General features: G+C 37.9%; 1 protein-coding gene across 6 annotated transcripts in view; it reads left to right on the top strand.

The window, feature by feature from the left end:
• The window catches only part of eya4 (EYA transcriptional coactivator and phosphatase 4), a 64,306-nt gene that overhangs the window by 8,470 nt on the left and 29,791 nt on the right, over nt 1-26,045 (top strand). For 5 of the 6 annotated variants that reach the window (XR_007041814.1, XM_047388249.1, XM_047388251.1 and 2 more), the window contains exon 3: nt 23,596-23,645. Coding sequence is in view for 4 of the 6 variants with exons in the window: in XM_047388249.1 (XP_047244205.1) it covers nt 23,596-23,645 (50 nt within the window). In the remaining 2 variants the exon portion in view is untranslated. Of the gene's footprint in view, nt 1-19,932; nt 20,302-23,595; nt 23,646-26,045 lie in introns of those variants that run through there. The other variant, XM_047388252.1, reaches the window with a different exon arrangement.

Here is a 26,045-nt window from a genome sequence, read left to right as displayed (position 1 = left end):
TAAATGTAGAGTGTGTTACACGCCTTATTGCTATTGAAAGCTGGCAAAAAGTTTTGGTTTGACGTACCTTTTTTTCTCCACAATAGCTGCATAAAAAACCTTAATGTTCCCAAGTATCAAAGTTTAGTAATAGTTAGGAGTTCTCTTTGTTTTGTTTATCTCACATTTTTTTAAAGTTGCATTACAGAACATTGCATTGCACATTTAGTTCTGGGCATAAACATTCTGCATGTTTTCAGGTATAAAACAGCAGCGTATTTGGAACCCACAAGGCTGTACCGACTATTTTCCAAAAATATCCCAAAAATTTTATCCACCTTTTCCTGATGGATAAAATTGTCTCATGACTGAAGATGTTTTCAGAATCAAGGTTTCAAACATGTAATCATTGTTTACAGGTTTATTTTCAGAGTTGAACACATTAATCAATATCTAAAAGTAAACTAATCATGAAATAATTGTAGACTGCTTTAGAACCTTTTTTTTAAATGCTAAATTAGCTAAATAAAATCATTCACATAAGACAGGGGTGTCCAGCTCCTGTGCTCAAGGGCTGGTGTCCTGCAGGTTTTAGATCTGTCCCTGCTTCGATAGGGCTGATTCAGATTGTTGTCAAGTTCCTCAGGGGCTAGTACCAATTCATTTGATTCAGGTGTGTTGAGCCAAGCAAAGAACTAAAAGATGTAGTATACCCACCTATGATGACAGACTCTGGACATAGGTGACAAAGAAGTACTTGGACATGTATTGAAAAGCTGTCAAACAAACTTCTTTTCTGACCCTTACACTTGTAACAGTGTAGATAACACAGTTTTAAAAACAATCATAATTTTAGCTTCATGATCTGTTAAGGATTTATTGAAGGTCCCTGAAAAAAGCAAAAGAAAGTGAAGGACAAAGTTTTCTGTTTGTGACATTGTCCTGAATAATGGCTAAAATGGTCCTAAGGAAATAAAAGGTCCACCGAGATGCACTTGGACTGACGCGCAGAGTCGACACAGCGTCCCAGTTCTGCTTGTTTAAAGATCAGGCCGTATTGTTGGTAAAAATGATTTTGGCGACGAGCGAAGGCCACTCACATTTCAAAGTCGTTAGTCAGCCACCAGAACAGGTGTAATTTCATCTCCTCCTCCTTCTCCTCCATCAAGCCTTGTTCTCTCTCTCTCTTCAACCTGCCAGCCTCGACACTAATAATGTTGCGAAGTGGGACAGAGCACATGAAGTATGTTGTTTTTCGCTTACTTTTTTTCCTCTGTCTGTGTGTGTCTCGTCAAACTTACTCTGGGTTGGGTTACGGTCTAACCCAAGTGGAGCATATGTCCGTCACGCATACAGTACATGCACACGAAGAAAGAAAGAAAGAAAGAAAGAAAGAAAGAAAGAAAGAAAGTCTTGACTCACTGGTATTCAGATATAAAATATTGATGTCCATATCTCCCCCATTTACTTCACCTGCTTTAAATAGGGCTGTGATATCATTTATAATGTGAATTTGAGCTGCAGCTCAAAGACATTGATTAATTGTTCAGGTTGGAAATAAGATCGCAGAGCAAGGACAGCGATTTTAATCACCCACAGCCACAGTCTTATAAAAATTCAATTTTTTGCCATATTGAGAACAGAGGATGATTTCTAATAGCTTAGGTGTTATTTATGTTGGAACATAGATGGTGATCTCCTTAATGAAAGTTTTTAACCTGCAATATACATTTTTGTAATTTCAAAACTTGTAATACCATTTCTTTTTTTTCTTTTTTCTGAGTCAATCAGAGCTTTTAATTAGTAATCTACGAATTTTAGTTTAAGTCAGAAAGTTGATCCTGTCAGGTCAGTTCTCAGATTTAAACCCTGAAAATCTGAGTCAGGCAAAGAATAAAAAGAGATTACAACATGATTCTTTATGATTATGCTTCTGCAATAAAGTATAGATTTTTTTCCAGACTTTTTACGCTCTAAAAAGGCAGCAAAAATCTAGCTGAGAAGCAAATTAATTATATCCCTAATATGTCTGTTATAAAACTAATTGCTGCTTTGAGACAAGCGTTGGGCAGGCTATGTGTGTGCGCCATGAAATAAGGATGAACAGTTCTTGTAGCCCAGTATCTGAGAAGTATGTCTGGCCTAGTTAAACACTTTCAGCTCAGGTGATATATTACATTTCTGGAACCCCTGTACTCATCCTTGTCTTGTCATTGAGGTGCCTGAAATTCCTTAATTTTCAATGTAATGATTTTTCTTTTTTCCCCCTGATACAACTGAACTCAGCAGCAGTGGATGGCCTTTGTTAGCTTCCTAGAAGTTACGGTTTGAGCGCTTTTGTTTGCCTCACTGACACTGTAGGACGTTTTATACTTAAGGTATGATGGCATCCTATTTTTTGTGGATTTCCATTTAGGTTCTGGAATGTTGCATTTACTTGAACAGCAACATAATTAGTTTTCCTTAAGCTTAATCTGTTGGTTACAACCTGTCAGACTGAAAATCATTTGTACACTAGCAGGGCCGTAGCCAGACTTTAACTCACTGAAATATTTTTCTAAAAGAACACAAATATAATTAAAGCGTGCTTTATTAAGTAATACACATATTTTATTATTGAAACTAATTTGTACTGTATTCTTTGTAGTCAAATTTAGCCTGGATATCACTGTAGTAACTTAACACATCTATCTGTGGTCATTAGTAGTCTAAAGTGAATGTACTAAAGTCCAGTCAGTTTTTGTTTGTATTAAACAGCACAGGGACGTGAGTCTCAGCAACGTGTCCTTGCTGGAAGCAGATCGACAGCTGCCATCTATTTAATTTCTCTTACCTTCATCACTTCTTTGTCTTTTCATCACACTCTTCCCCTTAAAGCGGATCTTTTGAAAAAAAAAAAAACTTTTTGTCTTAATTTAATGGACGGAAACATTAGTTCTTGCAACAGAAACATCATTAGTCTGTCACAGCTGCTCACAAACAATGCGCCAACACAAATCAAACATCGTCTTCAATGGGCGGTAACTATTCTAACTAAACTTAAACAGTGTTATGAAGGGTGAATACTAGTGAACTGTAATTTGGAGAAGAATAAAAATTGGCGTAGAGTATTTTTAACAAGTTGCCGCTGTTACATCTCCCCGTCAGGTGCACTCTTCTTCTTCTGGTCTTTTTGTTTAGCGGTAGGGTATGCAAAGCTGCAGTGTTCTTTGTAGACATTGAGTTTGGCTGCCTTACACAGTTGCAGCGCCTCCTACAGTAATCTGGTGGAGCTACTCGGAGAACCACGCTGTTCAGAAGCATTGTTTTGATAAATTTTTTATTTTATACACAGCAGAAAAATACTGAGATCCGGACCTTGGTGTCCTCAGTGGTAGCTACGGCCCTGGACACTAGCTCAGATATCACTGCATGTCCACACAGTCACAGTTATGGCCACAACTAAAGTTTCTTATCATCCATCTCAGTTACCAAGCAGTTGGGATTTATATGTTTTACTATTCCTAATATATTAAAGAGCATGTGGTTATTTAGCAAAGAAAAACAGCCCTGGTAACACAAAGCTTCAAAAGCTGTGAAAAGCTACTTGGAGAGAATGCACATATACAAGAGGAGAACATCCAAACTCCATGCAGAAAGAAACCAGGGCTGTTTTTGTTGCAAGGCAACAGTGCTATCAAGTGCACCACCGTCCAATAATAATAAAAGGTTAAAAAGGTCACAAAAAAAAAAACAATTTAGGAAGATATCTTTCAACATTTATCATCAAGAACAGATAAAAACAGATAAAAAAGACAAAGCTATGCACAGAAGGGGGAAAAAACAGAAACACTTAAATTAATAGATAAAATAATAATAACAACTACCTCATTTATAGATTTAATTGATTTCCTTGCTTTCTTTAATCTGTTTGGAAATTCAAACTGAAAGTGGCAGGTTCTTTCCAAGCACTGATTAATTGAAATAGGCGTATCCAGGCTGACTAAGAAAATACCAAGGACCTCATGAACACAGTTTGGGGGAGTTGTACGCTGACACCCTATAGTCCCGCTCCTCCTTTTCTACCCTTTAAAGTACCCCGTCCATCGCTTCCTCGGCCCCGCCCTTTTCCCACTACATCCATCGAACGTCATATGGGTTATGGTCAGGCGTACTCTCTGGCCGCCTGCCTGCCGGGTCTGCCTGCCATCTGGGGTCCTCGGGGGAAGAATTGCAGAAGCTCGGGGGCAGAACCAGTAGCACTTAGACCTTTAATGCTACTTTTAGCTTGTTTAAGTGTCTCTCTCCACCTGTTGCCACATGTTTGCCCAGCGTTGGAGAAAAGATGTTATTAAGGAGGGATGCTCCGAGAGATGATAAAGTTAAGTGCTTATTAGTTGTATTTAATTCAATAGATAATCATGGGTCATATATTTAGTGCAGATAAGCAAAAACCTATGTTTTACAAAAATCTTTAAAATTTTTCTTAATTTTATTTTCTAGTCAAGATTGCAGTCTAAGAAGCGAGGGGGTGGCTGCATTTGTTGAGTTGTTTGGGCTTTGCAGGATTTGAATCTTTTGTGAACTGCAGAATAACCGTGAGAGATGGAGGTGGATGAAATACTGAAGGAAGATTAAATAAACTCTTGTAGGTGCTTTTTTCTTCCTCTGGTGCACTGGGAGAGGCACTATGGCAGCTGTCCTATTCTTTGTATGAGTATGTGAGACAGACAGACCAGGAGAAGGAAAGGTCAGGTTGCAACCCTCTTTCACCCCTACAAGCCCATACAGACGCACTGACACAAATGTACATGCAGCTCAGCGTTAACATGGACAAACCCAATAGCTAAGATCTAGCCCTGGCACGTTGTCTCAGAATCTGCCCAGCAACAAGGCATGTGGACAGATCCCAGAAGTGTGGAGTGTAACAGCTACTTCATGGCATCCTGCTAGTGGGTTGGCATCCGGGCTGTGGCACCGTAGTCCACTTCAGTTTCAGTTCAGTGTCAGTGATTCCTGTAAGATTAATGTTCAACTGACAGCTGAGCGCTGCTGTGAGAGTCGTCTCCTGAAACTGGGCAAGAAATGTTCAGTTTATTTGTTCTTCATGGGAACGGCAATTTGTAAACAAGCTTTTTATCTTTTTTATAAAATTAGCCAATAAAAACATTCAAAGAGTAAAAAAAAAAATGCAAAAAGTTATTACAACGTTTTTATTTTGTTACAATTAAAGGCAAAAATAAATGTGTAGCAGCCTTCTTACAGCCAGCTAAATGGCAGTACACAGCAAAAGGTGGGAAAGCTGTGCTTTTTTATTCATTTCGCTGTTGGAGAAAACCCAAGTGACTCGAGCACATTCTCCGGCATCTCAAAGGAAGTGCATTAAACCATTAAACTTTTAAAAAATCTTGGTATACCTTGATAGAAGTAACAGCAAAATGCTTATTCATTGGTATTTTAGTTTGCAAGTTTGTACAGCACAATGACTGATCTTTCTTGGGGGGGTGACTCAGTAAAAGTGCAAATCTAGAAAATAATTTTTCTTTGACAAAACAGAGTGCTAAATGTGAGAAACTGGATGATATCCATGTATATAATCCTATTTTAGATATGACCTGCTTTCATAGGAAGAAAATGACTTTTTTCTTACATTAAATTTATAAAAAAAACTAAAACATCTGTCTTTCACCTAAACCCATCAGTTCAGATAATTGATCAGGCACATTTGAGAGCTGAGTTTGCATTCTGGCCAGCCAGGGAAAGACAGCTAGGTGTAGGGTCAACGGGTCACAGACAGATCTGTGAGACAGTCACACTGTTACAGAGCAAACCCCTCAATACAGGCTGGAGAATCCATCTAGAAACCCAGAGAAGAGGCAGCGTGGGCTTTCTAAAGGAACACACCAGACAGGAAACCGCATAAGTGTGTTTGAGCGTCTGCTGTGTGAGAGTATGTGTGCGTAGGTGTTGCTTTCTCTGTTTTGCAAATACACTTTCTTTGGTGTGGGATGGCTGAGGTCATCTGAGTGAAGAGATGGCTGTGGCCATTCTTGTTTAATAAAAGTCAATCAGGACGATGCATTTCTCGCCAGGATTCCTCACTTTATTGATTACTTAAGGAGTTTTTAAGAAAAACACATTATCGCCAGATGTTACTTTTTTCTGTGCGATTTAACATCATAAACTGTTAAAAACTGAAACTTGAGAATTTTAACTATTTCTGTACAAGCACAAGAAAAGTCCCCAGTGCACATTAAACATACAAAACTTATTAATAAGCTCCTCTTAATGAGAGCCTTTGGGAATATAGCCACAAGCTCCTGCTAAACACTCTTCTGCCATTGGTATAAAAAAACAAATGTATTTCCTCATTTTGATGGAAAGGAAATGAAATTGCGACAGTTATGCTTTGGTTATGAAGGAACCTGCATGCCCTGCCTGCCGCGAGTACTTCCTCTGCTGCTCTGCCGGGAGATTAAATTTCTCTGAGCAGTTCAGAGCTGGAGAGGTAGCAAAGAGACCGCCCGTGCCAGATGGGATGTGACCTGGGTCTCTGTTCTAAGTAAGTTTTTGGATGGAAGCAATGTTTATTTCCCTAATTTCCCAGATATTTGCTTCCTTTTATGAACAAAATATCTTTTGTTCCATGTCTGACTGTTAGATCGTTGCTTTTTAGTATCAATTTTGAGGCCATGTCACATATGGCTAATTCTTCTTTTGTTGCTTTATTTTAACATCAGAACTGAAAACCTTTTTGATCCTATTGATTCTTTAAAGGTAACAGGGTGCCCAACCTAAATTTACATTTAAGACTATGAAGGTTTTAGTAATGGTTAGATGACATTGATGGAGTGTATGGGTAAAAGTTGTGGCTTCACACAATCATCCACAATTGTGAGACCTTTGGGTCTGTTTAGTGATAAGAAAATGAATTGAGTTCAAAACAATGTGAAGTTAACAATGAAAATAAAAAAAAGTGTCATTTTCTCTCTGATTCTTGTAGGAAAACTTCTTAAAACAGCTTAAAATAAACCTTTTTCTTACAACATATACTTATAAACTAGTGTCCAGCTCTTTCAAACAATGCTCTTCCTGTCCCATTTAGTAAGAAATATAACATAAACAAAAGGTGTTAACCTATTTCCACTACCTTTCTTTGAACATAAATATATAATTATTTCTAATGGGGACAATAATAAGTCTCATTAATTTTCAAAATTATTTTCAGCAGTATCACAGCAGTTTTTTTTAAGTTTTCAGTTGGACTTTCTAGAAAGGCCATGTGTTCGATTAGGCTTAGGAATGTGATTATCTGTCAATCAGTCAGTCAGTCAATCAATCAATCAACCAATCAATCAATCAAACAAACTTTATTTATATAGCACTTTATACAAACTGCAACACGAAGTGCTCTACAGATTAAGAACTAAACAATCACCACCCATTGCAACTCCTAAATAATAAATAAATAAAGGCATTAAATAAATAAAGAAAGAAAATGTGACTTTCAGACATTAGAGAATTGAGTTGTACTTGGGGTGAAAGACTTGAGACTTAACTTAAATTTGAAAAATAACTTGTTATCCTCTCTGGCAAACCATAAAGGAATGTAACCCTCTTCTACAGTTGTATGTATTCATATATCTGGCAGATTTAGATTGAAAATTATATTTATTTAACAAATATTTTTGTTTATTTGAATTGAGATTGGCATCTCTTAAAAATAATTAAAACAATGTAAGAAGTATAAATATAGAAAAAAAGTTTTTTTTTTTTTTTTTTACATTTTGTTTAAAATTGCACGTCAAAAATTATTTAAATCGTTTGTCTTTTGCATTACAGCAATCAAACCCTTCTTACCATTGCTGACGAGCTTTCTGCATGCTTCCGCGGATATTTTGATGATTTTTCTTTGGTTATGAGCTCCAATTATTTGAGGCTGAAAGGCCTCCTTGCTGTGTCACCCAAATCGTTGGCTTCCTTCACAGATTTTCTATCAGATTCAAGTCAGGACTCTGGCTGGACCACTCTAAAATGTTAATAAAACCATTACCTCCAGTCAGAAGAAACACCCTAAACCTAAATCTGGCAGGGGTATGATTAATCTTGGGTTTAATTGTAGAATTACCTGACACACAGACATCTAATGTAACTCGCCTTGAAATGATATTGAAGTTTCTCATCAATGTTTAAGTGACACAAGAAAATGTTTTTTATCTTTGACTTTATGCGATTTAATGATCTTGCCTTTGCTGAAGTATAATATGAAGGTAGAAAGGATCTCCAAAACAGATAGTGGGTCCAGGATTTCCCCCTTTTGAGGAAACTGTCCCAATCACTTGTTAAGACAGTGATGTTTTATGTTAGAGAACTAAACTAATATAGAAAGTTATATCAGTAAACACCGATATAAACCATGAGTTACATGATGTAACGACAAGTCAGATCTAATTTTCTGCAGTAAATATTATTTTAACTTATTTGCTGAGAAAAGATTTGAAACTGTCTCTGTTTGTCCAACTGACCAGGTTTGGACTAGATCCATCCAGCAGTTTTTTGCTCTGATGTGTCCCTGTTTCGCTTTGTCTGTCTGTCTGTCCCACCCTTTCTTTCCCCGCCAGCCTCCCTGCCACTTTGTCTCTCTCTGGGTCTCTCCGGCTGGAGTGATGATTCAGGCTCTATTGTGAGTTCAGCAATCCGATACAGCGCCAGCCCAAGAGCGAGGGTGGGGAGGTGGCGTTCGGGGAGCCGGGCAGGGGATGAGAAACAAGAGGGATTATGGGTGTTTCGATGGCCATATCCATGATGTCTGAAGCCCGAAGTGCTTTGGCACTCTACCTGCCCTCTGGTTTACCCGTTGCTCTCATTCTGTATTTTAGCTTTATGTCTCTCTGTCTCTGTCCAACACCCATCAGCTGTTCACTGTCCCATTTTGGAACCCTGTTTTCCCCTCAGTCTGCCTTCCCTCTGCACAAACATATCAGATTGTGGGTGATTTCATTAGGAAGATGATATGAAGTCTTTCAACATGCGGTATGCCAGAACAGCTTGCGACTTCTGAGACATTTAACTCAGCTTCCCTCTCCGTGGCGCAGAGGGCAGCAGTAACTTCTAATAAAGGGCTGCATATTAAATCTAAGAGCAGATGGTGTGTGCGTGTGTGAGGCCTTACCATTTTCTCTGCTGAATGTTTCTCCTTGGATCTTTTCTGAAGGATATCTACCTTATGTCGTACCTCTCACGCACACCCACTGTGATGTCACGGCAGCATTATTTAACAGGCATCTGGGAGCCCATTCATCATTTAATTAAAAGCATCTGAAAGGAATCTGAGGCCTAATGAGATTAGTTTTAATTATTGATGCTGCTGCTGCAGACGGGCCTTTACACACACACTGACACACAAACGCACACTTTGAGCTATGGCCATTACAGTGAGTCTCCATTAGAGTTAGAGCCTCTGCCGTAGCTTGTGGATTTGCATATTTTTGCTTTTGTACTTGCTTATGACACACATATCATTATAATTATTTTGCTTCATTTTGCTTCCTAGCGTAGAATTGGGTGCAGTGAAAAGAGTAGGCTGGGGGTTTTGTTTTGTTTCACAACATGGTGTTTCTTTATAACTGTCTCTTCACAGCAGAGAAAAATTGTTCTCACTGTTTTTGTACACATTAGTCTCCTTCACATTCAGTTCAAAGAGATCAATAGATTTATCCCTCCCACCCCAAATAAAATCACCTATTATTAGGTGTCCAAGGGGTATTGGTTCACAGTCAATGGAGATTTATTATTATATAAAATAAGGAAAGACATGAAGCTTTAAAAGCTATCTTTTGTCCTTGTTTTGCAATGCGGAGTTTCTTATTTCACTAAGTAAATCTACTTTCTCTTTAGTAGCTGGAAGCTTTGAGTTTGTCAGCCCCTGAAAACAACACCGCCTGGAAAAGAAATTTAGAAAAACGTCTGGCCAACAAATAAGTGACAGTACTCTGAATTCAACATACTTCATGGGACACAATCTGTTGAATCATTTTATGACCTTGTTGAGTCCTATTGTTCTACATTGTTAATGTTAATGTAATGTAAAAGCAAATACATACACACAGCCGAAGCCTAATATTTATATTTAATATTTATAAACACTCTACAAACAGGAAAAAAAAACATTATTTCCCTACCGGTTTATTAAATCCAACATTATCTTTCCTGTTTCAGGTCAGTTAAGATTACCAAAATTACTATTGGCTAAAAGTGAGAATAATTATTATTTTCTTCAAACTCTGAGGGTTATTTATACATGTGCTGAAAGGCCACTCAGAGAGGAAGAAGTCATTACTCCAAATGCAACATGAAAAATCAGATTTCTTTTTACAAATGCCTTTAGGTACAAATGTGAAAGCATGCAAGCCAGGGAACACCAACTGTGATGTACGAGGTTGGTTGCAGGGGTGCACATTGTTGTGGCCGGTTTCTCTCCATTTAGGATTAGTAAATCTGTGTTACCAGATTGCAGTTGGTTTTAAGTATCACCAAACACGAGTGTGAGAATGTGAAGACATGCTTACAGGATGGGATATCTGTGAGATTACAGCCCTTGTTCTTCTGAGGAAAGAGTTTCCGAAAGAGTTTATAGTCTCAGTAAGAGGTTTTATGTTTTCTTCTGTACAGCATGGTGTCCAGTGAATTATGGTAATTATTTCTGGATTAAATAGGATATAGACATATTTACTCTCCTGCACCTTGAACTGTTACCCTGAAAACCTATTTACCCTGAGCCTTTACTTTCACCTGGGGTACTTTGCTTTAAACATAAAATGTATGAAACTAGGAGGTTCACTGCAACCACTAGAACTACTCTATAGCATTAACAGTTTTTCTCTTACTGTTGCACTGCAAAGATTTTTGGTATTGCTTCCAAACACAACATTCAAACTCATTCATTCAATCACCTTTTTTTTTGAGCCAAGGAGAAAGTCTCTATGCCTACAGAACAAATCCCTACAATGGGACAGAAAATGACTCATCCCTAAACAGTTAATGATCCACTTTGCCGAGAGGCTTGTAGTTCTAATTTTTGCCTCAAAACATAAACACTGTAAAGTACATTGACATGAGTGGTAAAGAAATACTTTAGAGGTTATTTTAGCTCTCCAAGTTAACAGAACAAGAAGTAGAGGAGCTTAAACCGGGATCACTGAAGCATATTGCTAAGAATCATCAACCAATCAGAAATGCTTACCAGCATTGCACCATTAAAATACCACCCTGAGGTTTAGGGTAATGCCAAACTATTACCTCTCTGCCAGAGCCTTTTACAGGGGTTAATATTTATCCAGGTGATGTGTACAATGGTAGATGCAGTGGAAATGGAGGGAACCCCAGAAAACTATCCTAGTTCCTTGAAAAGGTTTCTCTAGTGGAAACCAGCCTCATGCTGTGTCAGTGTCCGACATAAATATTGTACTGACATGCATTTTATATTGAGCTGATTAAAGTAATGGCCAGTATGAGTGCATATGTGTCTGCATGGCCAGCCATGGACTGGTTTAGGTTTCTTACAGTTGTTTTTTTTAATTACCCGCATGAGATTAACTGCGCTGGGGCAGTTGAGGCCAAACGCACAATTAACAGCGCAGAACCAATGTCCCCCACATCAACCACCCCCACCCCACCCCACCCCACCCCCCACCCCAACCCACCCACCTCCCACCCCCACAACCACGCGCACACATCCATCAGTGGTTTTTCATTTGTTTCCATCAAGTAAAGCTGCATTAAATCGTCTCTGTGATCCCCTCACTCCCTGAGACAACGAGGAGCCAAATTGAGCAGCAGGTATGAAGACCACCAGGGCAGTGAGCAGAATGGGGAGTAGCCCATTGTTCTCTAATTTACTTCTGCCTAACATGTAAATTCCCTAGCATTTTCTCTCAAATAATCAGTAATAAAAACTATTTTGCAATTTTGTACGCTTATAAGTTCACTGCTTTTTAATTACAAATTGCAGAAACATTCATATGATTTAACTAGGCAATAAACGTGAATGGCTATCACGTTTAGGGCAGCCGTTTCACATGCAGAAAATATCTTAAGCTTGACATTAACCCTTATTTTAATCATGTCTGCATCACTTATGATTGACATACAACAAAAAAGGAAAAAACATTCTCAAACATCCCAGCTGAAATAGACATACGTAACTTGGGAGGCAAAAATCTATTTATTTATTATTTATACATTTTTGAGACAGCACCAAGTTGCAAATATACCATTGGGTTTTAGTTTACAACTTTGGTTTGTTCCCTGTAAGAACATTTGCTGACTGATTTAGCTAGCTGATTTAGCTGATTGAGTGTCATGTTCATCAATATTTAACCTAGAATTGATAATTTAATCATTGTAGCTACCAGTTTTATCTGTATATTTATTAAACTTAAAAATAAATATTCAAAACCAAAGTCACCTTACATGATTTGTTCGAAAATATCTTACATCAGTTTTTAAATCAATCCGATAATACATGCTGGAGCTTTAAGTAACAGACGTATCAAGGTCTTTAATGGTCCAAACAGACTTCGAGTTTTCTTTGAGGTCTGACCTGCTGATTCCAATTTTGGACATTTTCAATTTTCTGTGTCAGTGCTACAGGACTATGCTCACAAACTTACATTGTTTAAACCTAACTTAACAATTACTTGAAACGAGCCTAGCATAAAATAAAACTGTGCTGCAAGTTTCCTAATGGAGGTAGCAGTTTTGAATCCAACAGAAAATGAAAAATATTACAGAATAATTCTGATTTATGCATAGGCAACACATCTCTATCTGAATTTTACTTAACTCAAGAATCAGAGGGGCAATTGGCCTGTTTTGATCACTAGCCGATTTATCAGGACATCAATACTTCAAAGTTATATTTAGGGGCCTTAAAGTTCACATGGCTTAAATCTTGTTCCTCTCAAAAGTTCGTTGCAAAATGATGTAAATGTAGATAAGTAAAGTGAGGTACCACTTGCCAGAAAGGAATAGAAAGAGAGCAACTTTTACCCATTTCACCTGAATACCTCCGCCTCTTTCCCCCCTCTCCACAGACTCACCTTGTTCTTCCCTTTCACTCTCTGACTTCTTTTTTTTCTTTTATAGCTTCCTACTACACCTGAAAAGAGAGCATTTTTGGAGGTATAAAGAGACGGATAGATTTACACCTCCCAGGGTGGGGGAACTGGAGGCAGGGTGTAGAAGGAATGGAGGAGGAGGGAGGGGTTCGAGGGAGGAGGCATGGCACAATGTATTTTACATGAAAGGAAGGGGATAAAGTTACCACGCTGATAACCACTCATACAAATGGGGACAGCAGAAAGCTTTGAGCAGGGGACAGATAAATGAGTGAGTCTTTGTGTGTGTGGGTGGATGTATGTGTGTATGTGGGTGAGTTGTGTGTGTTGTGGTTTAAAGCTTTAAAAATCTAAAATCTCAAAACACAATATTCTTTATTCAACATCCATAATACCAATATCAGATCTTTAAACTGAATGATTGAATGATGAATAAGCTCTTCAAATAATATTCATTAAAATGTGAAAGGATGTTTTACCATTCCATTGAAAAAATTATAAACTTTACAAATAAAAGCCAACAATATAATGTCAGTGTGACTGGATTTCACCTCCCTCCAATATTTCTACATTATGTCAGCATTACAATAAGTCACTTATTAATGACTTTCACATTGCTGCGGTCTCTCACAGTTATCCACATTTCTTGACAACAACAGTTATTTCTTTCCCAACCAGAGGTTCTGTAGCCATCTTAATACGCTACTCCAACACGGGGTTATCTACATAAAGAAAGCTACTATTATGTTCTGACAAACTTCTCCTGAAATGCTTATACCTTTATCATTGATTTCTAAAGACATGTCTCACTCATCAAATACTAAACATTAATGATCCTGTTATTATCATGGTGAGCGGTCTACTGGAGGGCTAGGTTAATGCTAGCATGTTTTCTCTCTGTTTTTATATGACTCTTTGATGATGTGGTTCTAGTCAGTTCAAGTCAAGTTTATTTATATAGCGCTTTTCAGCAACATGGCACTCAAAGCACGGTACATGTGGAAAAACATTACAATGATACAGAACACAGAAAAATAAATCAAATGACACTAATAATCCTTGGGAGTAATAATAATTAATAATCCTTCCAAGTTTACTGATAGAAATTGGTTCCAAGCCACTCTTTATAATAAAGCATATTATGCTAAAAGAAGATGATAATATTAATAGTCTCATCATTCCACTGAATTCTAACTAGTGAAGCTGAGTCACTGGTACAAAACAGCTTTAATCCACATTTTCAGGTGCTAATAATATATTGCTTTTACTGGTACTGAAGTTGAACTAAGTAATAACAGTCCATTGTAGTCTAACTAAGAAAGCTGGGTCATTGTTGTAAGAGCAGCTATAGTCAACATTACTAATAATGTTTGGTTTTCGCTGGTAATCCTTCTGATAAAACTAAAAATCTATGAAAAAGTAATGAAATCACGCAAGAAGAAAATATTTTGCAAGAGTGCGGTGGAATCCTGGGGGTGCGACTATATAACTGTGAGTGTGTGTGCAAGAATTAGACTGTCAACACAGATAGAGCGCCATTGTCCTTGAGGAGAGAGATGGACGTTTTCTCAATCGGCTGCAAAGTCTTATCTGGGTCACAGCTTTTCGGGTTGCTGGGAAAGAGCGCCATGTTTAAATAATATCCAGGAGATATTTTGTTGATAGCCACTTAGCAGAAGTTGTCAAGGCCACGTTGGCGCGCCAGATTTAGAAAAACAATAAATGTTCTGGTTCAAGCAGTTGTGTGGATTTCTAACAGCTTTAACAGTTTTTACTGTTATCTCTCAATTGCGAATCCAAATATCCAAATTTCGTGGACTTTCCCGCAGTTCTGGAGTGAACAACCTTCTCCATGATTAAATCCTTTCACCTCTGAGTCCAAAAGCTGCTTCCAGGCTACGATTCTGTTCAAGAACTGTATCCAGCTTGCGGCTTAGCTCTCTTAACAATTTAGTCTGAGCATTGATTGCTCTGCAGATTCCATCCAGCATCGCAGGCAGCTTTGGGATGCTTTGAACAGCTGCCCACGTTTTGCTACTCACTCGATAAGTCAGGTAACCGCCGGCTCCAAAAAGCAGAAATCCTGTTATCAAAAATCCAAATATATAAACGCCTTCTGCATTCTCAACCGACATTGTAGTCAAGCACACAATCTTCCACTGTTGCCAGGAATCCATTGTGTATCCAGAGAAGAACGTCCCATCTGCACAAGAGGGTTCTCCTTTACCCTGTCTTCCCGTGGAAAAAATTTGATCAATTGTGTTGAGAGACCAGCTGACCAAATCCATAATTTGCAAGTTTGGAAGATATGTAAAGTAAGGCTCTGAGAAAAACAGACAAAAGCAGATGCAGAAGCAGGCAAGAGGGAGGGAGAGAAAACACGTGCATCCTCCACCGAGAGCAGAGCAAGAACCTTCTAGTTAGCTTTGTGTGGACAAAACTGTGGACACAACTTTCACAAAAATGGTTCTCATGTTTCATACAGTTTTGTTTGGCCACTATAAATTTTAAAGACAAGGATTTCAGCTGCTCTCTGTGTGACTCTCCCTCCAACACTGAGAGCTGTCCTAGGATATCCGAGCCTAGCAGGCAAAGCTGGTCGCATGTCACCAACAGGAAGGGGAGCTGAAGCAACCAATACAGTTTCTCTTTAACGATGAACATCATTGTGAGGGGTGAATATTGCTTAGATTCTAAGGGTAAATCCAGCTAGCTAGGGGTGCTGCAAACACAATCACAGACAGGTATTGGCAGTTAAGGTTTTTCAGGACAAAAAACGATTTAAAAATGTTTTGCATTGGACACTGACCAACTCAAATTGGATAATAGGATATATTTTTTGTAATCTTTTCACCCCAGATTAAAAATGTATGTTATTTTGTTGCATCATTAAACCAAGCAATCCCTTTGGTTCATTATTAATGTTTTGAAAATAATAGAAATGCTTCACAAGTCAACCTAAAAATATAATATTAACCTGTCTAATTCAAGAAATATGAATCTGGACTTGTGTGAGAAAAAAGGTTCAATACAGTCAATGTATTTGGAGTTAGCTGGGTCACACTTTGTTGTCCATTAAAACGCATGCAAAACATTGGGAACAGAATGAAACCAAAACCTTTTTAGAGCAAAATCCACAGCCTTACAGCTTTTACATTTATGTATTATTTGTATGAGGCAGCAGCAACTCAGCAGATTAGAAAACATATTCAGGGGTAAAATGAACTGCTCTTATTCCTCTTCAAAGACAAAGTCATTTTTAAGGCCAGGGTACCTCACTCCTGTCAAAGTACAATTTTACAGCACTTCCAAAGCAAAGCTGAATTATGGTGTTTAGCTGCAGCGGGACACTGCTCTTTACAAATCGTCAGCTCAGCGCTCTGATTATCTGATCCACTCCTCGCTGGAGTTTTGTTTATTGTCTTTTGTCTTTCTTTTCGTTCTGTTCTAATTTGGGCTGTATATTTCATCAGGCATGTTTGGGGACACCTCCTCTTCTCCCTTCTCCACTTGCTGTGAAAATATTTCGCCAGGGATGTTTATGGACGACCCTTCCCAACCCCCCCTCAAATGGGGTCTTGCATGGCTAATAATAAAGTGCTTGAGTTGTCAAGCACTTCAGCAGCACCCTAATCTGTTCTGACAGCTAGTCCTCTACATACACTCTCAAACGTCCAGCACTCACACACAAGTTTGCATATCTACCAATAACACACACTCTGCAGACTTTTGCTCTAATGTGTACACACCTTCTGCAGACAGTCTATCAATCACAGTGTCTATTGACGGTCGGGGCTTAATGCTGTGGCACTGGGCTCCATGTTGGTGACCAATCTGTAGGTGGGTGGTTCCCAGTTGAAGGCAGTTGCCCCGTTCAAAATTGGTCTTTAGGTCTGTGTACATTTTTGTACCCCTTGTTCAAATACAGTAACACTGACCCAAGTGTGCATGTTCTTAAAGTACCATGTCGCACACAATCTCACCCAGTGTCTATTTACACTAATAAGTTATGCTAACGTATTTTTCACCCCTTCATCTGTAAAAGACAACTATGTAAAGCAAAAAACTGAATTTTAAGACATGTCAAGAACAAACCGACTGATGAGGCACATAGATCGATATCTGTAACTTTGAAAGCTAATTATTTTTCCTATCTTGCTTTTCTTTGTTTGCCATATTTTTTATTCATTAGGATTTTCGTAGTTCTTCCAAAGCAAATAGGGTCCTATAGCAACTGTACTGTGCCACTGGTTGATCACCTTAAAATCAAAGCAGGATGTAAGTATAAGATTGTCTAAAATTAAAACCTGCACTAAAATAATATATATATATATATATATATATATATATATATATATATATATATATATATATATATATATATATATATATATATATATATATGTGTGTGTGTGTGTGTGTCTATTTATGATCCCTTCTGATTGGTAATGTTTATTGTATACAAAATAATTGTTATTCCTGGATGTTACTATGTCACTACATGGACCATAAACTTAAGGGTAACGCTGACAATGTCATCTTCTTTGGCAATGCACAGTTTTTTAAATCGAAAAGATTCACTGTGTTTTCAGTCTTAAAGAATATTTGCTTTAAATAATTATGATTGCAATATTGACCAAAGGAAACATGTTTATAATGTTTTCTTTAATTGAATGACTGTTTGATTAAGTAGAGCTCACATCAAAACGTTGAATTGAATGATATCGTTCTTCGTGTGAAAAATGTGACGGCAGCGTGCTTCCAGTTTTTTATTAGACCATCGTACAAATGAGTAGCTGATTTATATGAGTAATTGATTTATATGATTAAAGGTGTTGTCAGCTAAGGTGCTTTAATAAAGGTCAGATTTTTTTTAAAAACAGCAGCATTTGTTAAAATGCAGCATAAAAGGACCGCTTTGCTTTTCAAACATTTTTAAACATTTTCACAATGAAAGCATTGAACTATGTAAATGAGAGCAGCTGCTTTGGGAACTGAGCCATTCTAAAATTGAAAATGGTAATGGCATAATCAACATGCCAGTTTGTGAATGACATAATGACCCATATAGAGTAAAATTCAAAACATTACAATATACAATCCTATGAAGTTTGTTTTTCAGATTAAAAGTACAGTTTGAAAATAACAACCTTTAAGCAGGTAATAAACATACATTTTATTAACCCCACATTTCTGTATTAAAAACGTTTTTTTTAAATTTGGCTAATGTATTATTCTAATTATAAATGTCATGTTTTGATTAGCTGTAAGCAGGAAATCATCATACTAACAGTGATAAAGGCTTACAAACATCAGTCTGTTTCACTTAGTGATGGAGTTGAAAGAAATGAATTCATAACCAGCTCTTGTTATGGGGGAAGTGGAACAGCACTGGGCATGTTTTTGTGTGTGTTTACAATCTGGAATAAGACTCAGTGGCTGTTTAGAGTAGAACCATAAAGTGTTCAGGTTGGACCAGTCTCAGTACATCAGGTGTTAAATAGAGACAATTAAATGTAATCCAGATTCCTTTAAAGCTGTGGTCTAGTGCTAAGTGTGAACAATCTCACCCTTGTATCCCAGGATCCTAGTAAAAACTTCACTAGACAAAGTTATATGCTGAGAGCAGCAGGATAGCTTTTCTCAAGACGGTTTTCACTTGTGACAAGAAGTATTACAATGTTTTAATATGGCAAGATCTTGAGGCCTGAGACCTCGGGACATTCCTACTCTACATTGATCAACCACAACTTTATCACAATCTCTTAAAATTAAGTAGACCTTCTTAGTTCAAATAAAGCATCAAAATCTTACACATGATATCCTGCAGAGAAGGTAATGATATTAAGGATTTCTTTCCAAATGAAAAACAGGATTTTTAACTGGCTGTCCAGACATGAGCTATCCTTATCTTAAAAATAACAATGCAGTGCAATTGCATTTGAGTTGCATTTGAATATGCCAGTTTTAATTAATGTTTTTCACAACTTTGTCTTTTCTTACTATTTGCTGGGCTTTTTGTTTTTGTCATTATTAGCTATCATTCTGTAATTATTGAACCATTAATTGACAATAAACCTTAAAGGTTGTGTCATATCATTTAAATTATAAATGATAAGAACTTCCTTAAACCTGTTGTTTTTTTGTTTTTTTTTTATTCAAATTATTATTATTAGGAAAATTATTTCTCCTTCTTTTTTTTTTATTGATATAAGCATAGTGGTACTGTGAAAAGGAGAATAAACTCCCATCTGTGCGTTACAGGAATGTGTGTAAAAGTGTGCTTCTTGTCTTGTCTTTGGCTCAGTACCAGCCTTAAAAACTGTCTTGATGGTCAAAGTGAAAGAGTGCCATCTTCAGACCAATGCGGCTTGGAGGTTTGATGTGTGCAAGTGTCCGTTCCCATCCATCCTTCCTGCTGATCTCTTAACACCAGACACACTTGTGCAGCCGGGTGGCTCCTGTTAACATGGGTTGTTCAGGTGTACATGTGAGCCCCTGTGCAGTGTGGGTGTCTAAGTATGTGTGGAAGGGATAGCGGGGGAGGAGGGATGGTCAATTGAAAGGTGTGAAGTTTATGGTCTTGCTTGTACTTTCTACTGCAAGGCAAGGTGCTGCTGGCCCATATCCTCACACATTGTCTCCATTTGTGAAATCCTTTACTATGTTTTCTTTATGCACAATTTGATTTTAGATCAAACAAACATCAACCAAAGTTAGGCTGGAAAAACAAAACGATTACCATTAAAAAAAAAAGTTTTTAGGCTCTGAATGCAAGTTTGGGTGAGTCTGTAATGAGTGACAGCTGAGAAGAAAGAGGAGGAGGAGAAGAGAAAAAGAGGGGGTGGAGGCAGAGGAGGAGGGAAATGAAACGAGACGAGCGAAATGTTCCCCATTACTGGAGTCGGGGAAGACAGCAGCTGTGCATGGATTGACCTCAGCAGCAGCAGCAGCAGAGAGGACGTGGTTTACACACAGGGTTTCCTTTGTCTGGTCCTACAAAGTGAAAAAGAAAACCCAGAAAAGGAGAAAAATAATAGGCGTGTGCGACTCCTGGAGTACAAAGTGTGAAGCAGGTAGACGGAGAAGACGGAGGTGTGTGTGTCTCTGTTTGTGGGTGAGAGGGCAGCGTGTCTGCGTCTTGAGGGGGAGCTGCCTGGATCGTTGCCCTCCGTAATGCTTTGTGGAAGACCTGAACTGCTAACTGACCTGATTACACTCTGAGGTAAGAATGGAGCTTAAAGCCTGAGTGGAAATTTATTTTCAATACAAAGGAAAAACAAGCTGCTGTGACGCTTTCCATTCTTTACAGATAACCTATTGAATCCGGAAATATCTGACTGATAAAAACATCTATATTTACTGAAATATAAACACTTTTTGGAGAACAGAGGGAGAAATTCCAAGTGTTCAGTAACAGCACTGTTATTTATGTATTTAAGTTAAGTTACACTCAAATTAACAACAGCTTCTATGTCTAAGTCTATGAATGCTAATTTCTACAATATTTTTTAGTATTTATTTTAGAATTGAATTTAAGATTTTTTAAATATTCCCCCCAAAATCATATACAAATTCTCTTTTCAAGATATACTTGAAAGTAAAGATTATTTAAAAAAAATATATTTTTAAATAACATTATTCATAAAAAGAATAATGCAGGCAGTTTGGGTTATTACCAGAAACACCAGGTTTAGTTACTCTATTTCTTTCTCTTATTCGTTCTGCACAATGGGAGAAAACAGTTTGCCCCAGAAAAAACCTTTTCTGTGCATCGTTGATGCTGAAGTGTAGCTTCTTGATTGAGCTCTTTAAGAAAAAAATACTTCACAAAAGGAAATGAAGCACATCTAAAATCATCTTCTTGTTATATCTGACTCACAAATTACTGTTTAGCATAGTTCTAATGTAATAACTAGACTTCTTAGTAATAACCGCGTATTATTTGCTCAAATGAACCTTTATTGAGCTAATTACCTGTGCTAGATGGATTTATCCCTTAGGGAGTCCTTTCGCCCACCAGGTAGTGTTCAAGACCGGTCACCCAGTCAACAAGGTCAAAGGTCGTCTTTTTTGGAGGGTCAGGTGACACAAATGGTTTATTCAGACATCGTGGCCACCTAAGAGTGAACTTATTGGAGCATTCTTTTTTAATGTTAGAAATAAAATTAGCTGTGCACTGGTTCTCACAGAGCTAATGATGCTGAATGTCTAGATTTATTACCACTTTAACTGTTTAATATTATAGTTTTATTAGATCTTCATTTTACCATCAACAGGTTTGTCTGTTGAAATGCCTTCTGTGGCTGTTTATGAAGTGCAGAATCATCCAATAATGTTAAAGATAAATTCTAATGTCCAACATATTTGACTAAACTACAAATTCATATAAAATAAACATGTGGGATTTTTACATATGAAACGAGTGTGTCTAAGAGTGAAAGATTAAAGGTTTGTCATACTGAGCGAGGCGAGAGACTCGGACACTGAGGCAAAGCGTGCGTCCTAAAAGCTTTCCCGGATCAAAGCCTGCGTGTGCTTGTGTTTTCATAGATCATGTTGAGACAAAAACCAAGCCAAGCTTATGTATTACTGCGTGTGTATGTGTGTGTGAGTGTCCGGGCCCCACATGTGCATTACATGTGGATTGCAGTTTCTGACAGCAATCCCAGGTAATGGCATGACTGACAGTCTTGTTAAATTTCAGTAAAGCATAAAAAGTGACATGAAAGTGGTGTGTGTGTGTGTGTGTGTGTGTGTGTGTGTGTGTTCTTGTACTTGTTGCTGAGTGAGAACCATTTTTCGTATTTTTATCGCAAAGTGAGGACATTTTGACAAAGTGAGGACATTTTCCTGGTCCTCACTTTTTCAAATTCCGTTCTTGGGACAGGGGTTAGGTTTAGGACTAGGGTATGAATTGAGTTATTGTTAGGGTTAGGGTTAGGTATTAACTGGTTAGGGATAGGGTTATTGTTAGGGTCAGGGTTAGGCACTAAAAATCAAGGAAAATGAATGGAAGTCAATGGAAGTAACCGAAAAGTCCTCATAAAGATAGTAAAACACAGATGTATGTGTGTGTGTGTGTGTGTGTGTGTGTGTGTGTGTGTGTGTGTGTGTGTGTGTGTGTGTGTGTGTGTGTGTAAAGCGATCCATGAGTGGACTGGCTAACCTTTGACCTCTGTCTTAAACAGCTAAGTGCCACTTCTTATTCGCTCTCAGCAGGATCCTCTAATCAGAACCATAACAGCACATTGCCGTCCTCTCCACATGCACATAAGCACACAGACCTTTCCCAATTTCTAGATAGTCACAATTTCGCATTTACCTTGCACTTTTTCTGTGTGCTTACCTATGATTGCGATAATTTGGAAATGACTTGGATGTATGCTGCCTGGTTGAATTTTCCTGCGAGTGCGTTTTGCCCTGTGCGGGGTTGTGTGTTTGGCAGCCTGCGCGTGCCCCTACACCTTGACATTGTGTTGACACAGTAATTATAGGGCAGCTGGTACACATTGGCCCTCGCTCCACTCTGCATTTACTCGTCTAATTAGTTCCTGCACCAAATAAGAGAGAGGAATTTTAATAGAGAACCACTGGTCTGCTGTCTGGCCCAACATAGCCTTACACAAAGGCATGCATAAAACAAGCCTGTGTGTAGGGAGTGTATGCTGTGGTGAAAATTGAAGTATGTTTTTCCATATTTTTTCCAAGTACCCGTCCACATTGATTGACGTGACCAAATGTCACATGTACCCCCCAAGGTCAAGGCTGAGTTCAGTTTTTGCATGGACATGTTTAACGGTGAGGAGCGACCTTTCTGCTGTGACTTAACATGACCCCGCTGGGACCTTTAAACTCTTACAGGGGGTTGAGAGCAGCAATTGAGCTCAGGATGGAGATAAGGTCACAGGTGAACAAGGGAAAGTTAATATCTGTCACTTAGACTGTAGTTAGCACTTCGAACATGGTGACTGCTACAGACAGTAGGTCATGATTTAGTAGGAGTGCAGGATTTGGAAAATAGGCACGGGTCAGTATAAGATTATCAGGGTATAATTGCATTGAGTACAAATATCACTGTGCCGCAGTATTTACACAAAAACTTAAGGGAGCAAATATGACTGTGTAGGAATGTTATTTTTAACCTTAATTTGAAACCAGATTTCATAAGTACAGAACTATAAAACTTACTTTAAAATCTTTTTGTGCTCTTGGATACCTGTATCCTGCCAATCATATTTAAAAATAATAACAAACACTTGTTGCTGATTGTTGATGATTTGCATATATCTACATCTTGTGAAAATGTTGAGGCGAATTTTTTTTTTTTTTTTTTTCAGCCCGCATAGGTTTGTAATCCTGGTACAATGTGTCTGATTCATTAACACCAGTTTATGGGGCTCGTTTATTGGACACTTAACACTGGTTCTTACGAGCTGCTTGAGTGTAATGCATTGTGTTTGTGTTTGTTTGGCTGCGTACTTATAAAGTAATTTACTATCCTCTGCTTTCTCTGCAGGTGAAGAAATCACACGGTGAATCTCATGTTCCAGACCCTTCAGACGCCAGGTATGCTCTTTTATGTCTGTGTGCTGTTTACACTGAGTGTGTGTGTGTGTCCTGTTTTTTCTAGTCATGGTGCAGAGAGGTGAGGTTTCACTGCAGTCGCAAGCAATGGTGAGGTCATCGGTACTTCCCAAAGGCTTCAGTTTCTGAAAAACACACACACACTCACACGAAAAAGAAAGATATACTGAATACCATGAGCTGAAACAAAAATGACATGCTGTTTATGCATTAGAGCAATGGCAGTTTACCAAAATGTTGGAGATTATATTATTAAAATGTACAGTGCCTTGCAAAAGTACACATATCTCTTGACCTTTTTTACATTTGCCACTGAACAACCCCAAAACATCAATGTATTTTATTTGCCTTTACTTTTTTAGGTAACTGTTTGGCTATGACTGCACGTCACAGCAATCATAGACCCGCAAACACAAACATTGCTCTTAAAAACATACCCATTTTTAAAAAGATATATATAAATAAATAAAGAAGTGTGATTTCTGTCTCTAACTACATACAGTAACTGCATTTAATCATAATATCCAATTTATTGACATTCATTGGTGCTCTTATGGAATAAACAGTGGAGAAAATATTAAAAATAACAATTTCAACAATGCAGTACGTTTTTTAGGGTTTTCAAACATCATTCATTGGAATTTAATGTCACTAAAAATATAAATTTATATCATGATAAGAAATGTTTCACGCTAATGATAAAGTATATGTTAAATGCCCACCACTGATGCATATGCATTTGGCCCCATATACCCTGATACCTCTTAATAAAGTCCAAAAAGCTTTTAGAAATAAACTTTTAAAATGATTGGTGAGCATATGTCTTCAGTCCCCAATTCTTGGACAAAACAAAAACACTAAATTCAGTTTAAGTATGGGACGCAGCAAAGTTGTGGAATAAGGTGCTCTTGTCTGAGGAGACTGGAATTGAAATATTTGGACTGCATGCAAAATTCAATGTGGGGCAAAGAAATAACACTGCACATCATCCTCAACACAGCATCTGCAGAGCAAAATCTGCTCGTGGCAGCATTATACTGTGGGGATGCTTTCCTCAGAAGGACAGGGAAACTGGTGAGATGAAGGAAAGATGGAAAGAAAATATTTAGACTGGGGAGCAGGTTCACCTTCCAGCATTACAGTGACCCTAAAGATACAACCAGAGCTACAATGGAAAAGCTTAGATCCGAGCATATTCATGTGAGAATGGCGCAGTCAAAGTCCAGATCTAAATCTAACCGAGAATCAGTTGTAAGACTTGAAAATTGCTGTTCACAGATGCAGTCTCCATCCAATCTGACTGAGATTGAGATATTTGTGAAGAAGAATGGGCACAAATTTCAGTGTCTAGATGTGCAAAACTGGTAGAAACATTCCCCAAATGACTTACAGGTGGAAATGCAGCAAAGAGGTGGTTCTACAAAGCAATGAGGGCTAAACAGAAAATGTACATCATAATTTTAAGATAACAAATATAAAAATTAGCATATATCCTTTTCCTTCCATCCCAGCTACTTTGTGCTGGTCTGTACTATAAAATGACAATGGAATACATAGAAGTTTGTCATTCTAAGATGACCAAAAGTTAAGGGTATGTGAATAATTTTACAAGGAACTGGAGTTTTCAACTCTATTGCTGGTTGGAAACGAGACATCGTAGAGGCTTTAGGCTTTTTTCTTATTCTGAAATAATGAATTAAACTAAAAAAGAAACATTTTCCAGTTAATCTGGAATGAACATATTCTTTAGCTACATCCCCTGAATCTGCTGTATGTCTTTGACTCCAGCGGGCGGTATATTTTACTAGAATTTTGCTCATTTTAGTAAAGACCAGCAGTAATGTGAAAAGCAGAAAAGAGTTTATGAAACACCAAATCCTGCCACTGCCTCTTGAGAAGAGCAAAAACAGAGAGGGGGGAAAATGGGCAAGAAAGGGAGAGAGAATTATTTCCTGCTGTTGAACGACAAAAGTAAGGATGAATGAGGCGGTTTGAGCACACTGAGAGAAAAAGCAATACTATCTGTAAAACTCGCAAATCTTTCACAAATATGAAAGACATACTTTTAGCCTAAATGTTCATGAGAAGACCACATCTTCCTTTCTAAAATAATAGTAGATTTAAGTCGTTGGGCCTACCGTATTTCATTTTTGCTTATCGTCCTTAAGCAACTAAAACTTGTTTATTATTTATCTTGACTTTGGTTTGCAGTCATGTGTAGAGATGCTATCTGCCCACTGCATTGGGATGTTCAGTCTTTCCAGCACAGCCCGCATTAGTTTGGTTCTTTTTCCATCTCTGTATTTGTTTGGTCTTTGAAGTTTCACACAAAAGGAAGAGTCTGACTAAACCTTGTGGGCGCAGTGACTCAGACCTCTCCAA

The sequence above is a fragment of the Girardinichthys multiradiatus genome, chromosome 15 (assembly GCF_021462225.1).
Source record: "Girardinichthys multiradiatus isolate DD_20200921_A chromosome 15, DD_fGirMul_XY1, whole genome shotgun sequence".
NCBI classification, from domain to species: Eukaryota; Metazoa; Chordata; class Actinopteri; order Cyprinodontiformes; family Goodeidae; genus Girardinichthys; species Girardinichthys multiradiatus.
Note: the sequence above shows the minus strand (reverse complement) of the source record. Positions and strands in the feature narration are given on the sequence as shown.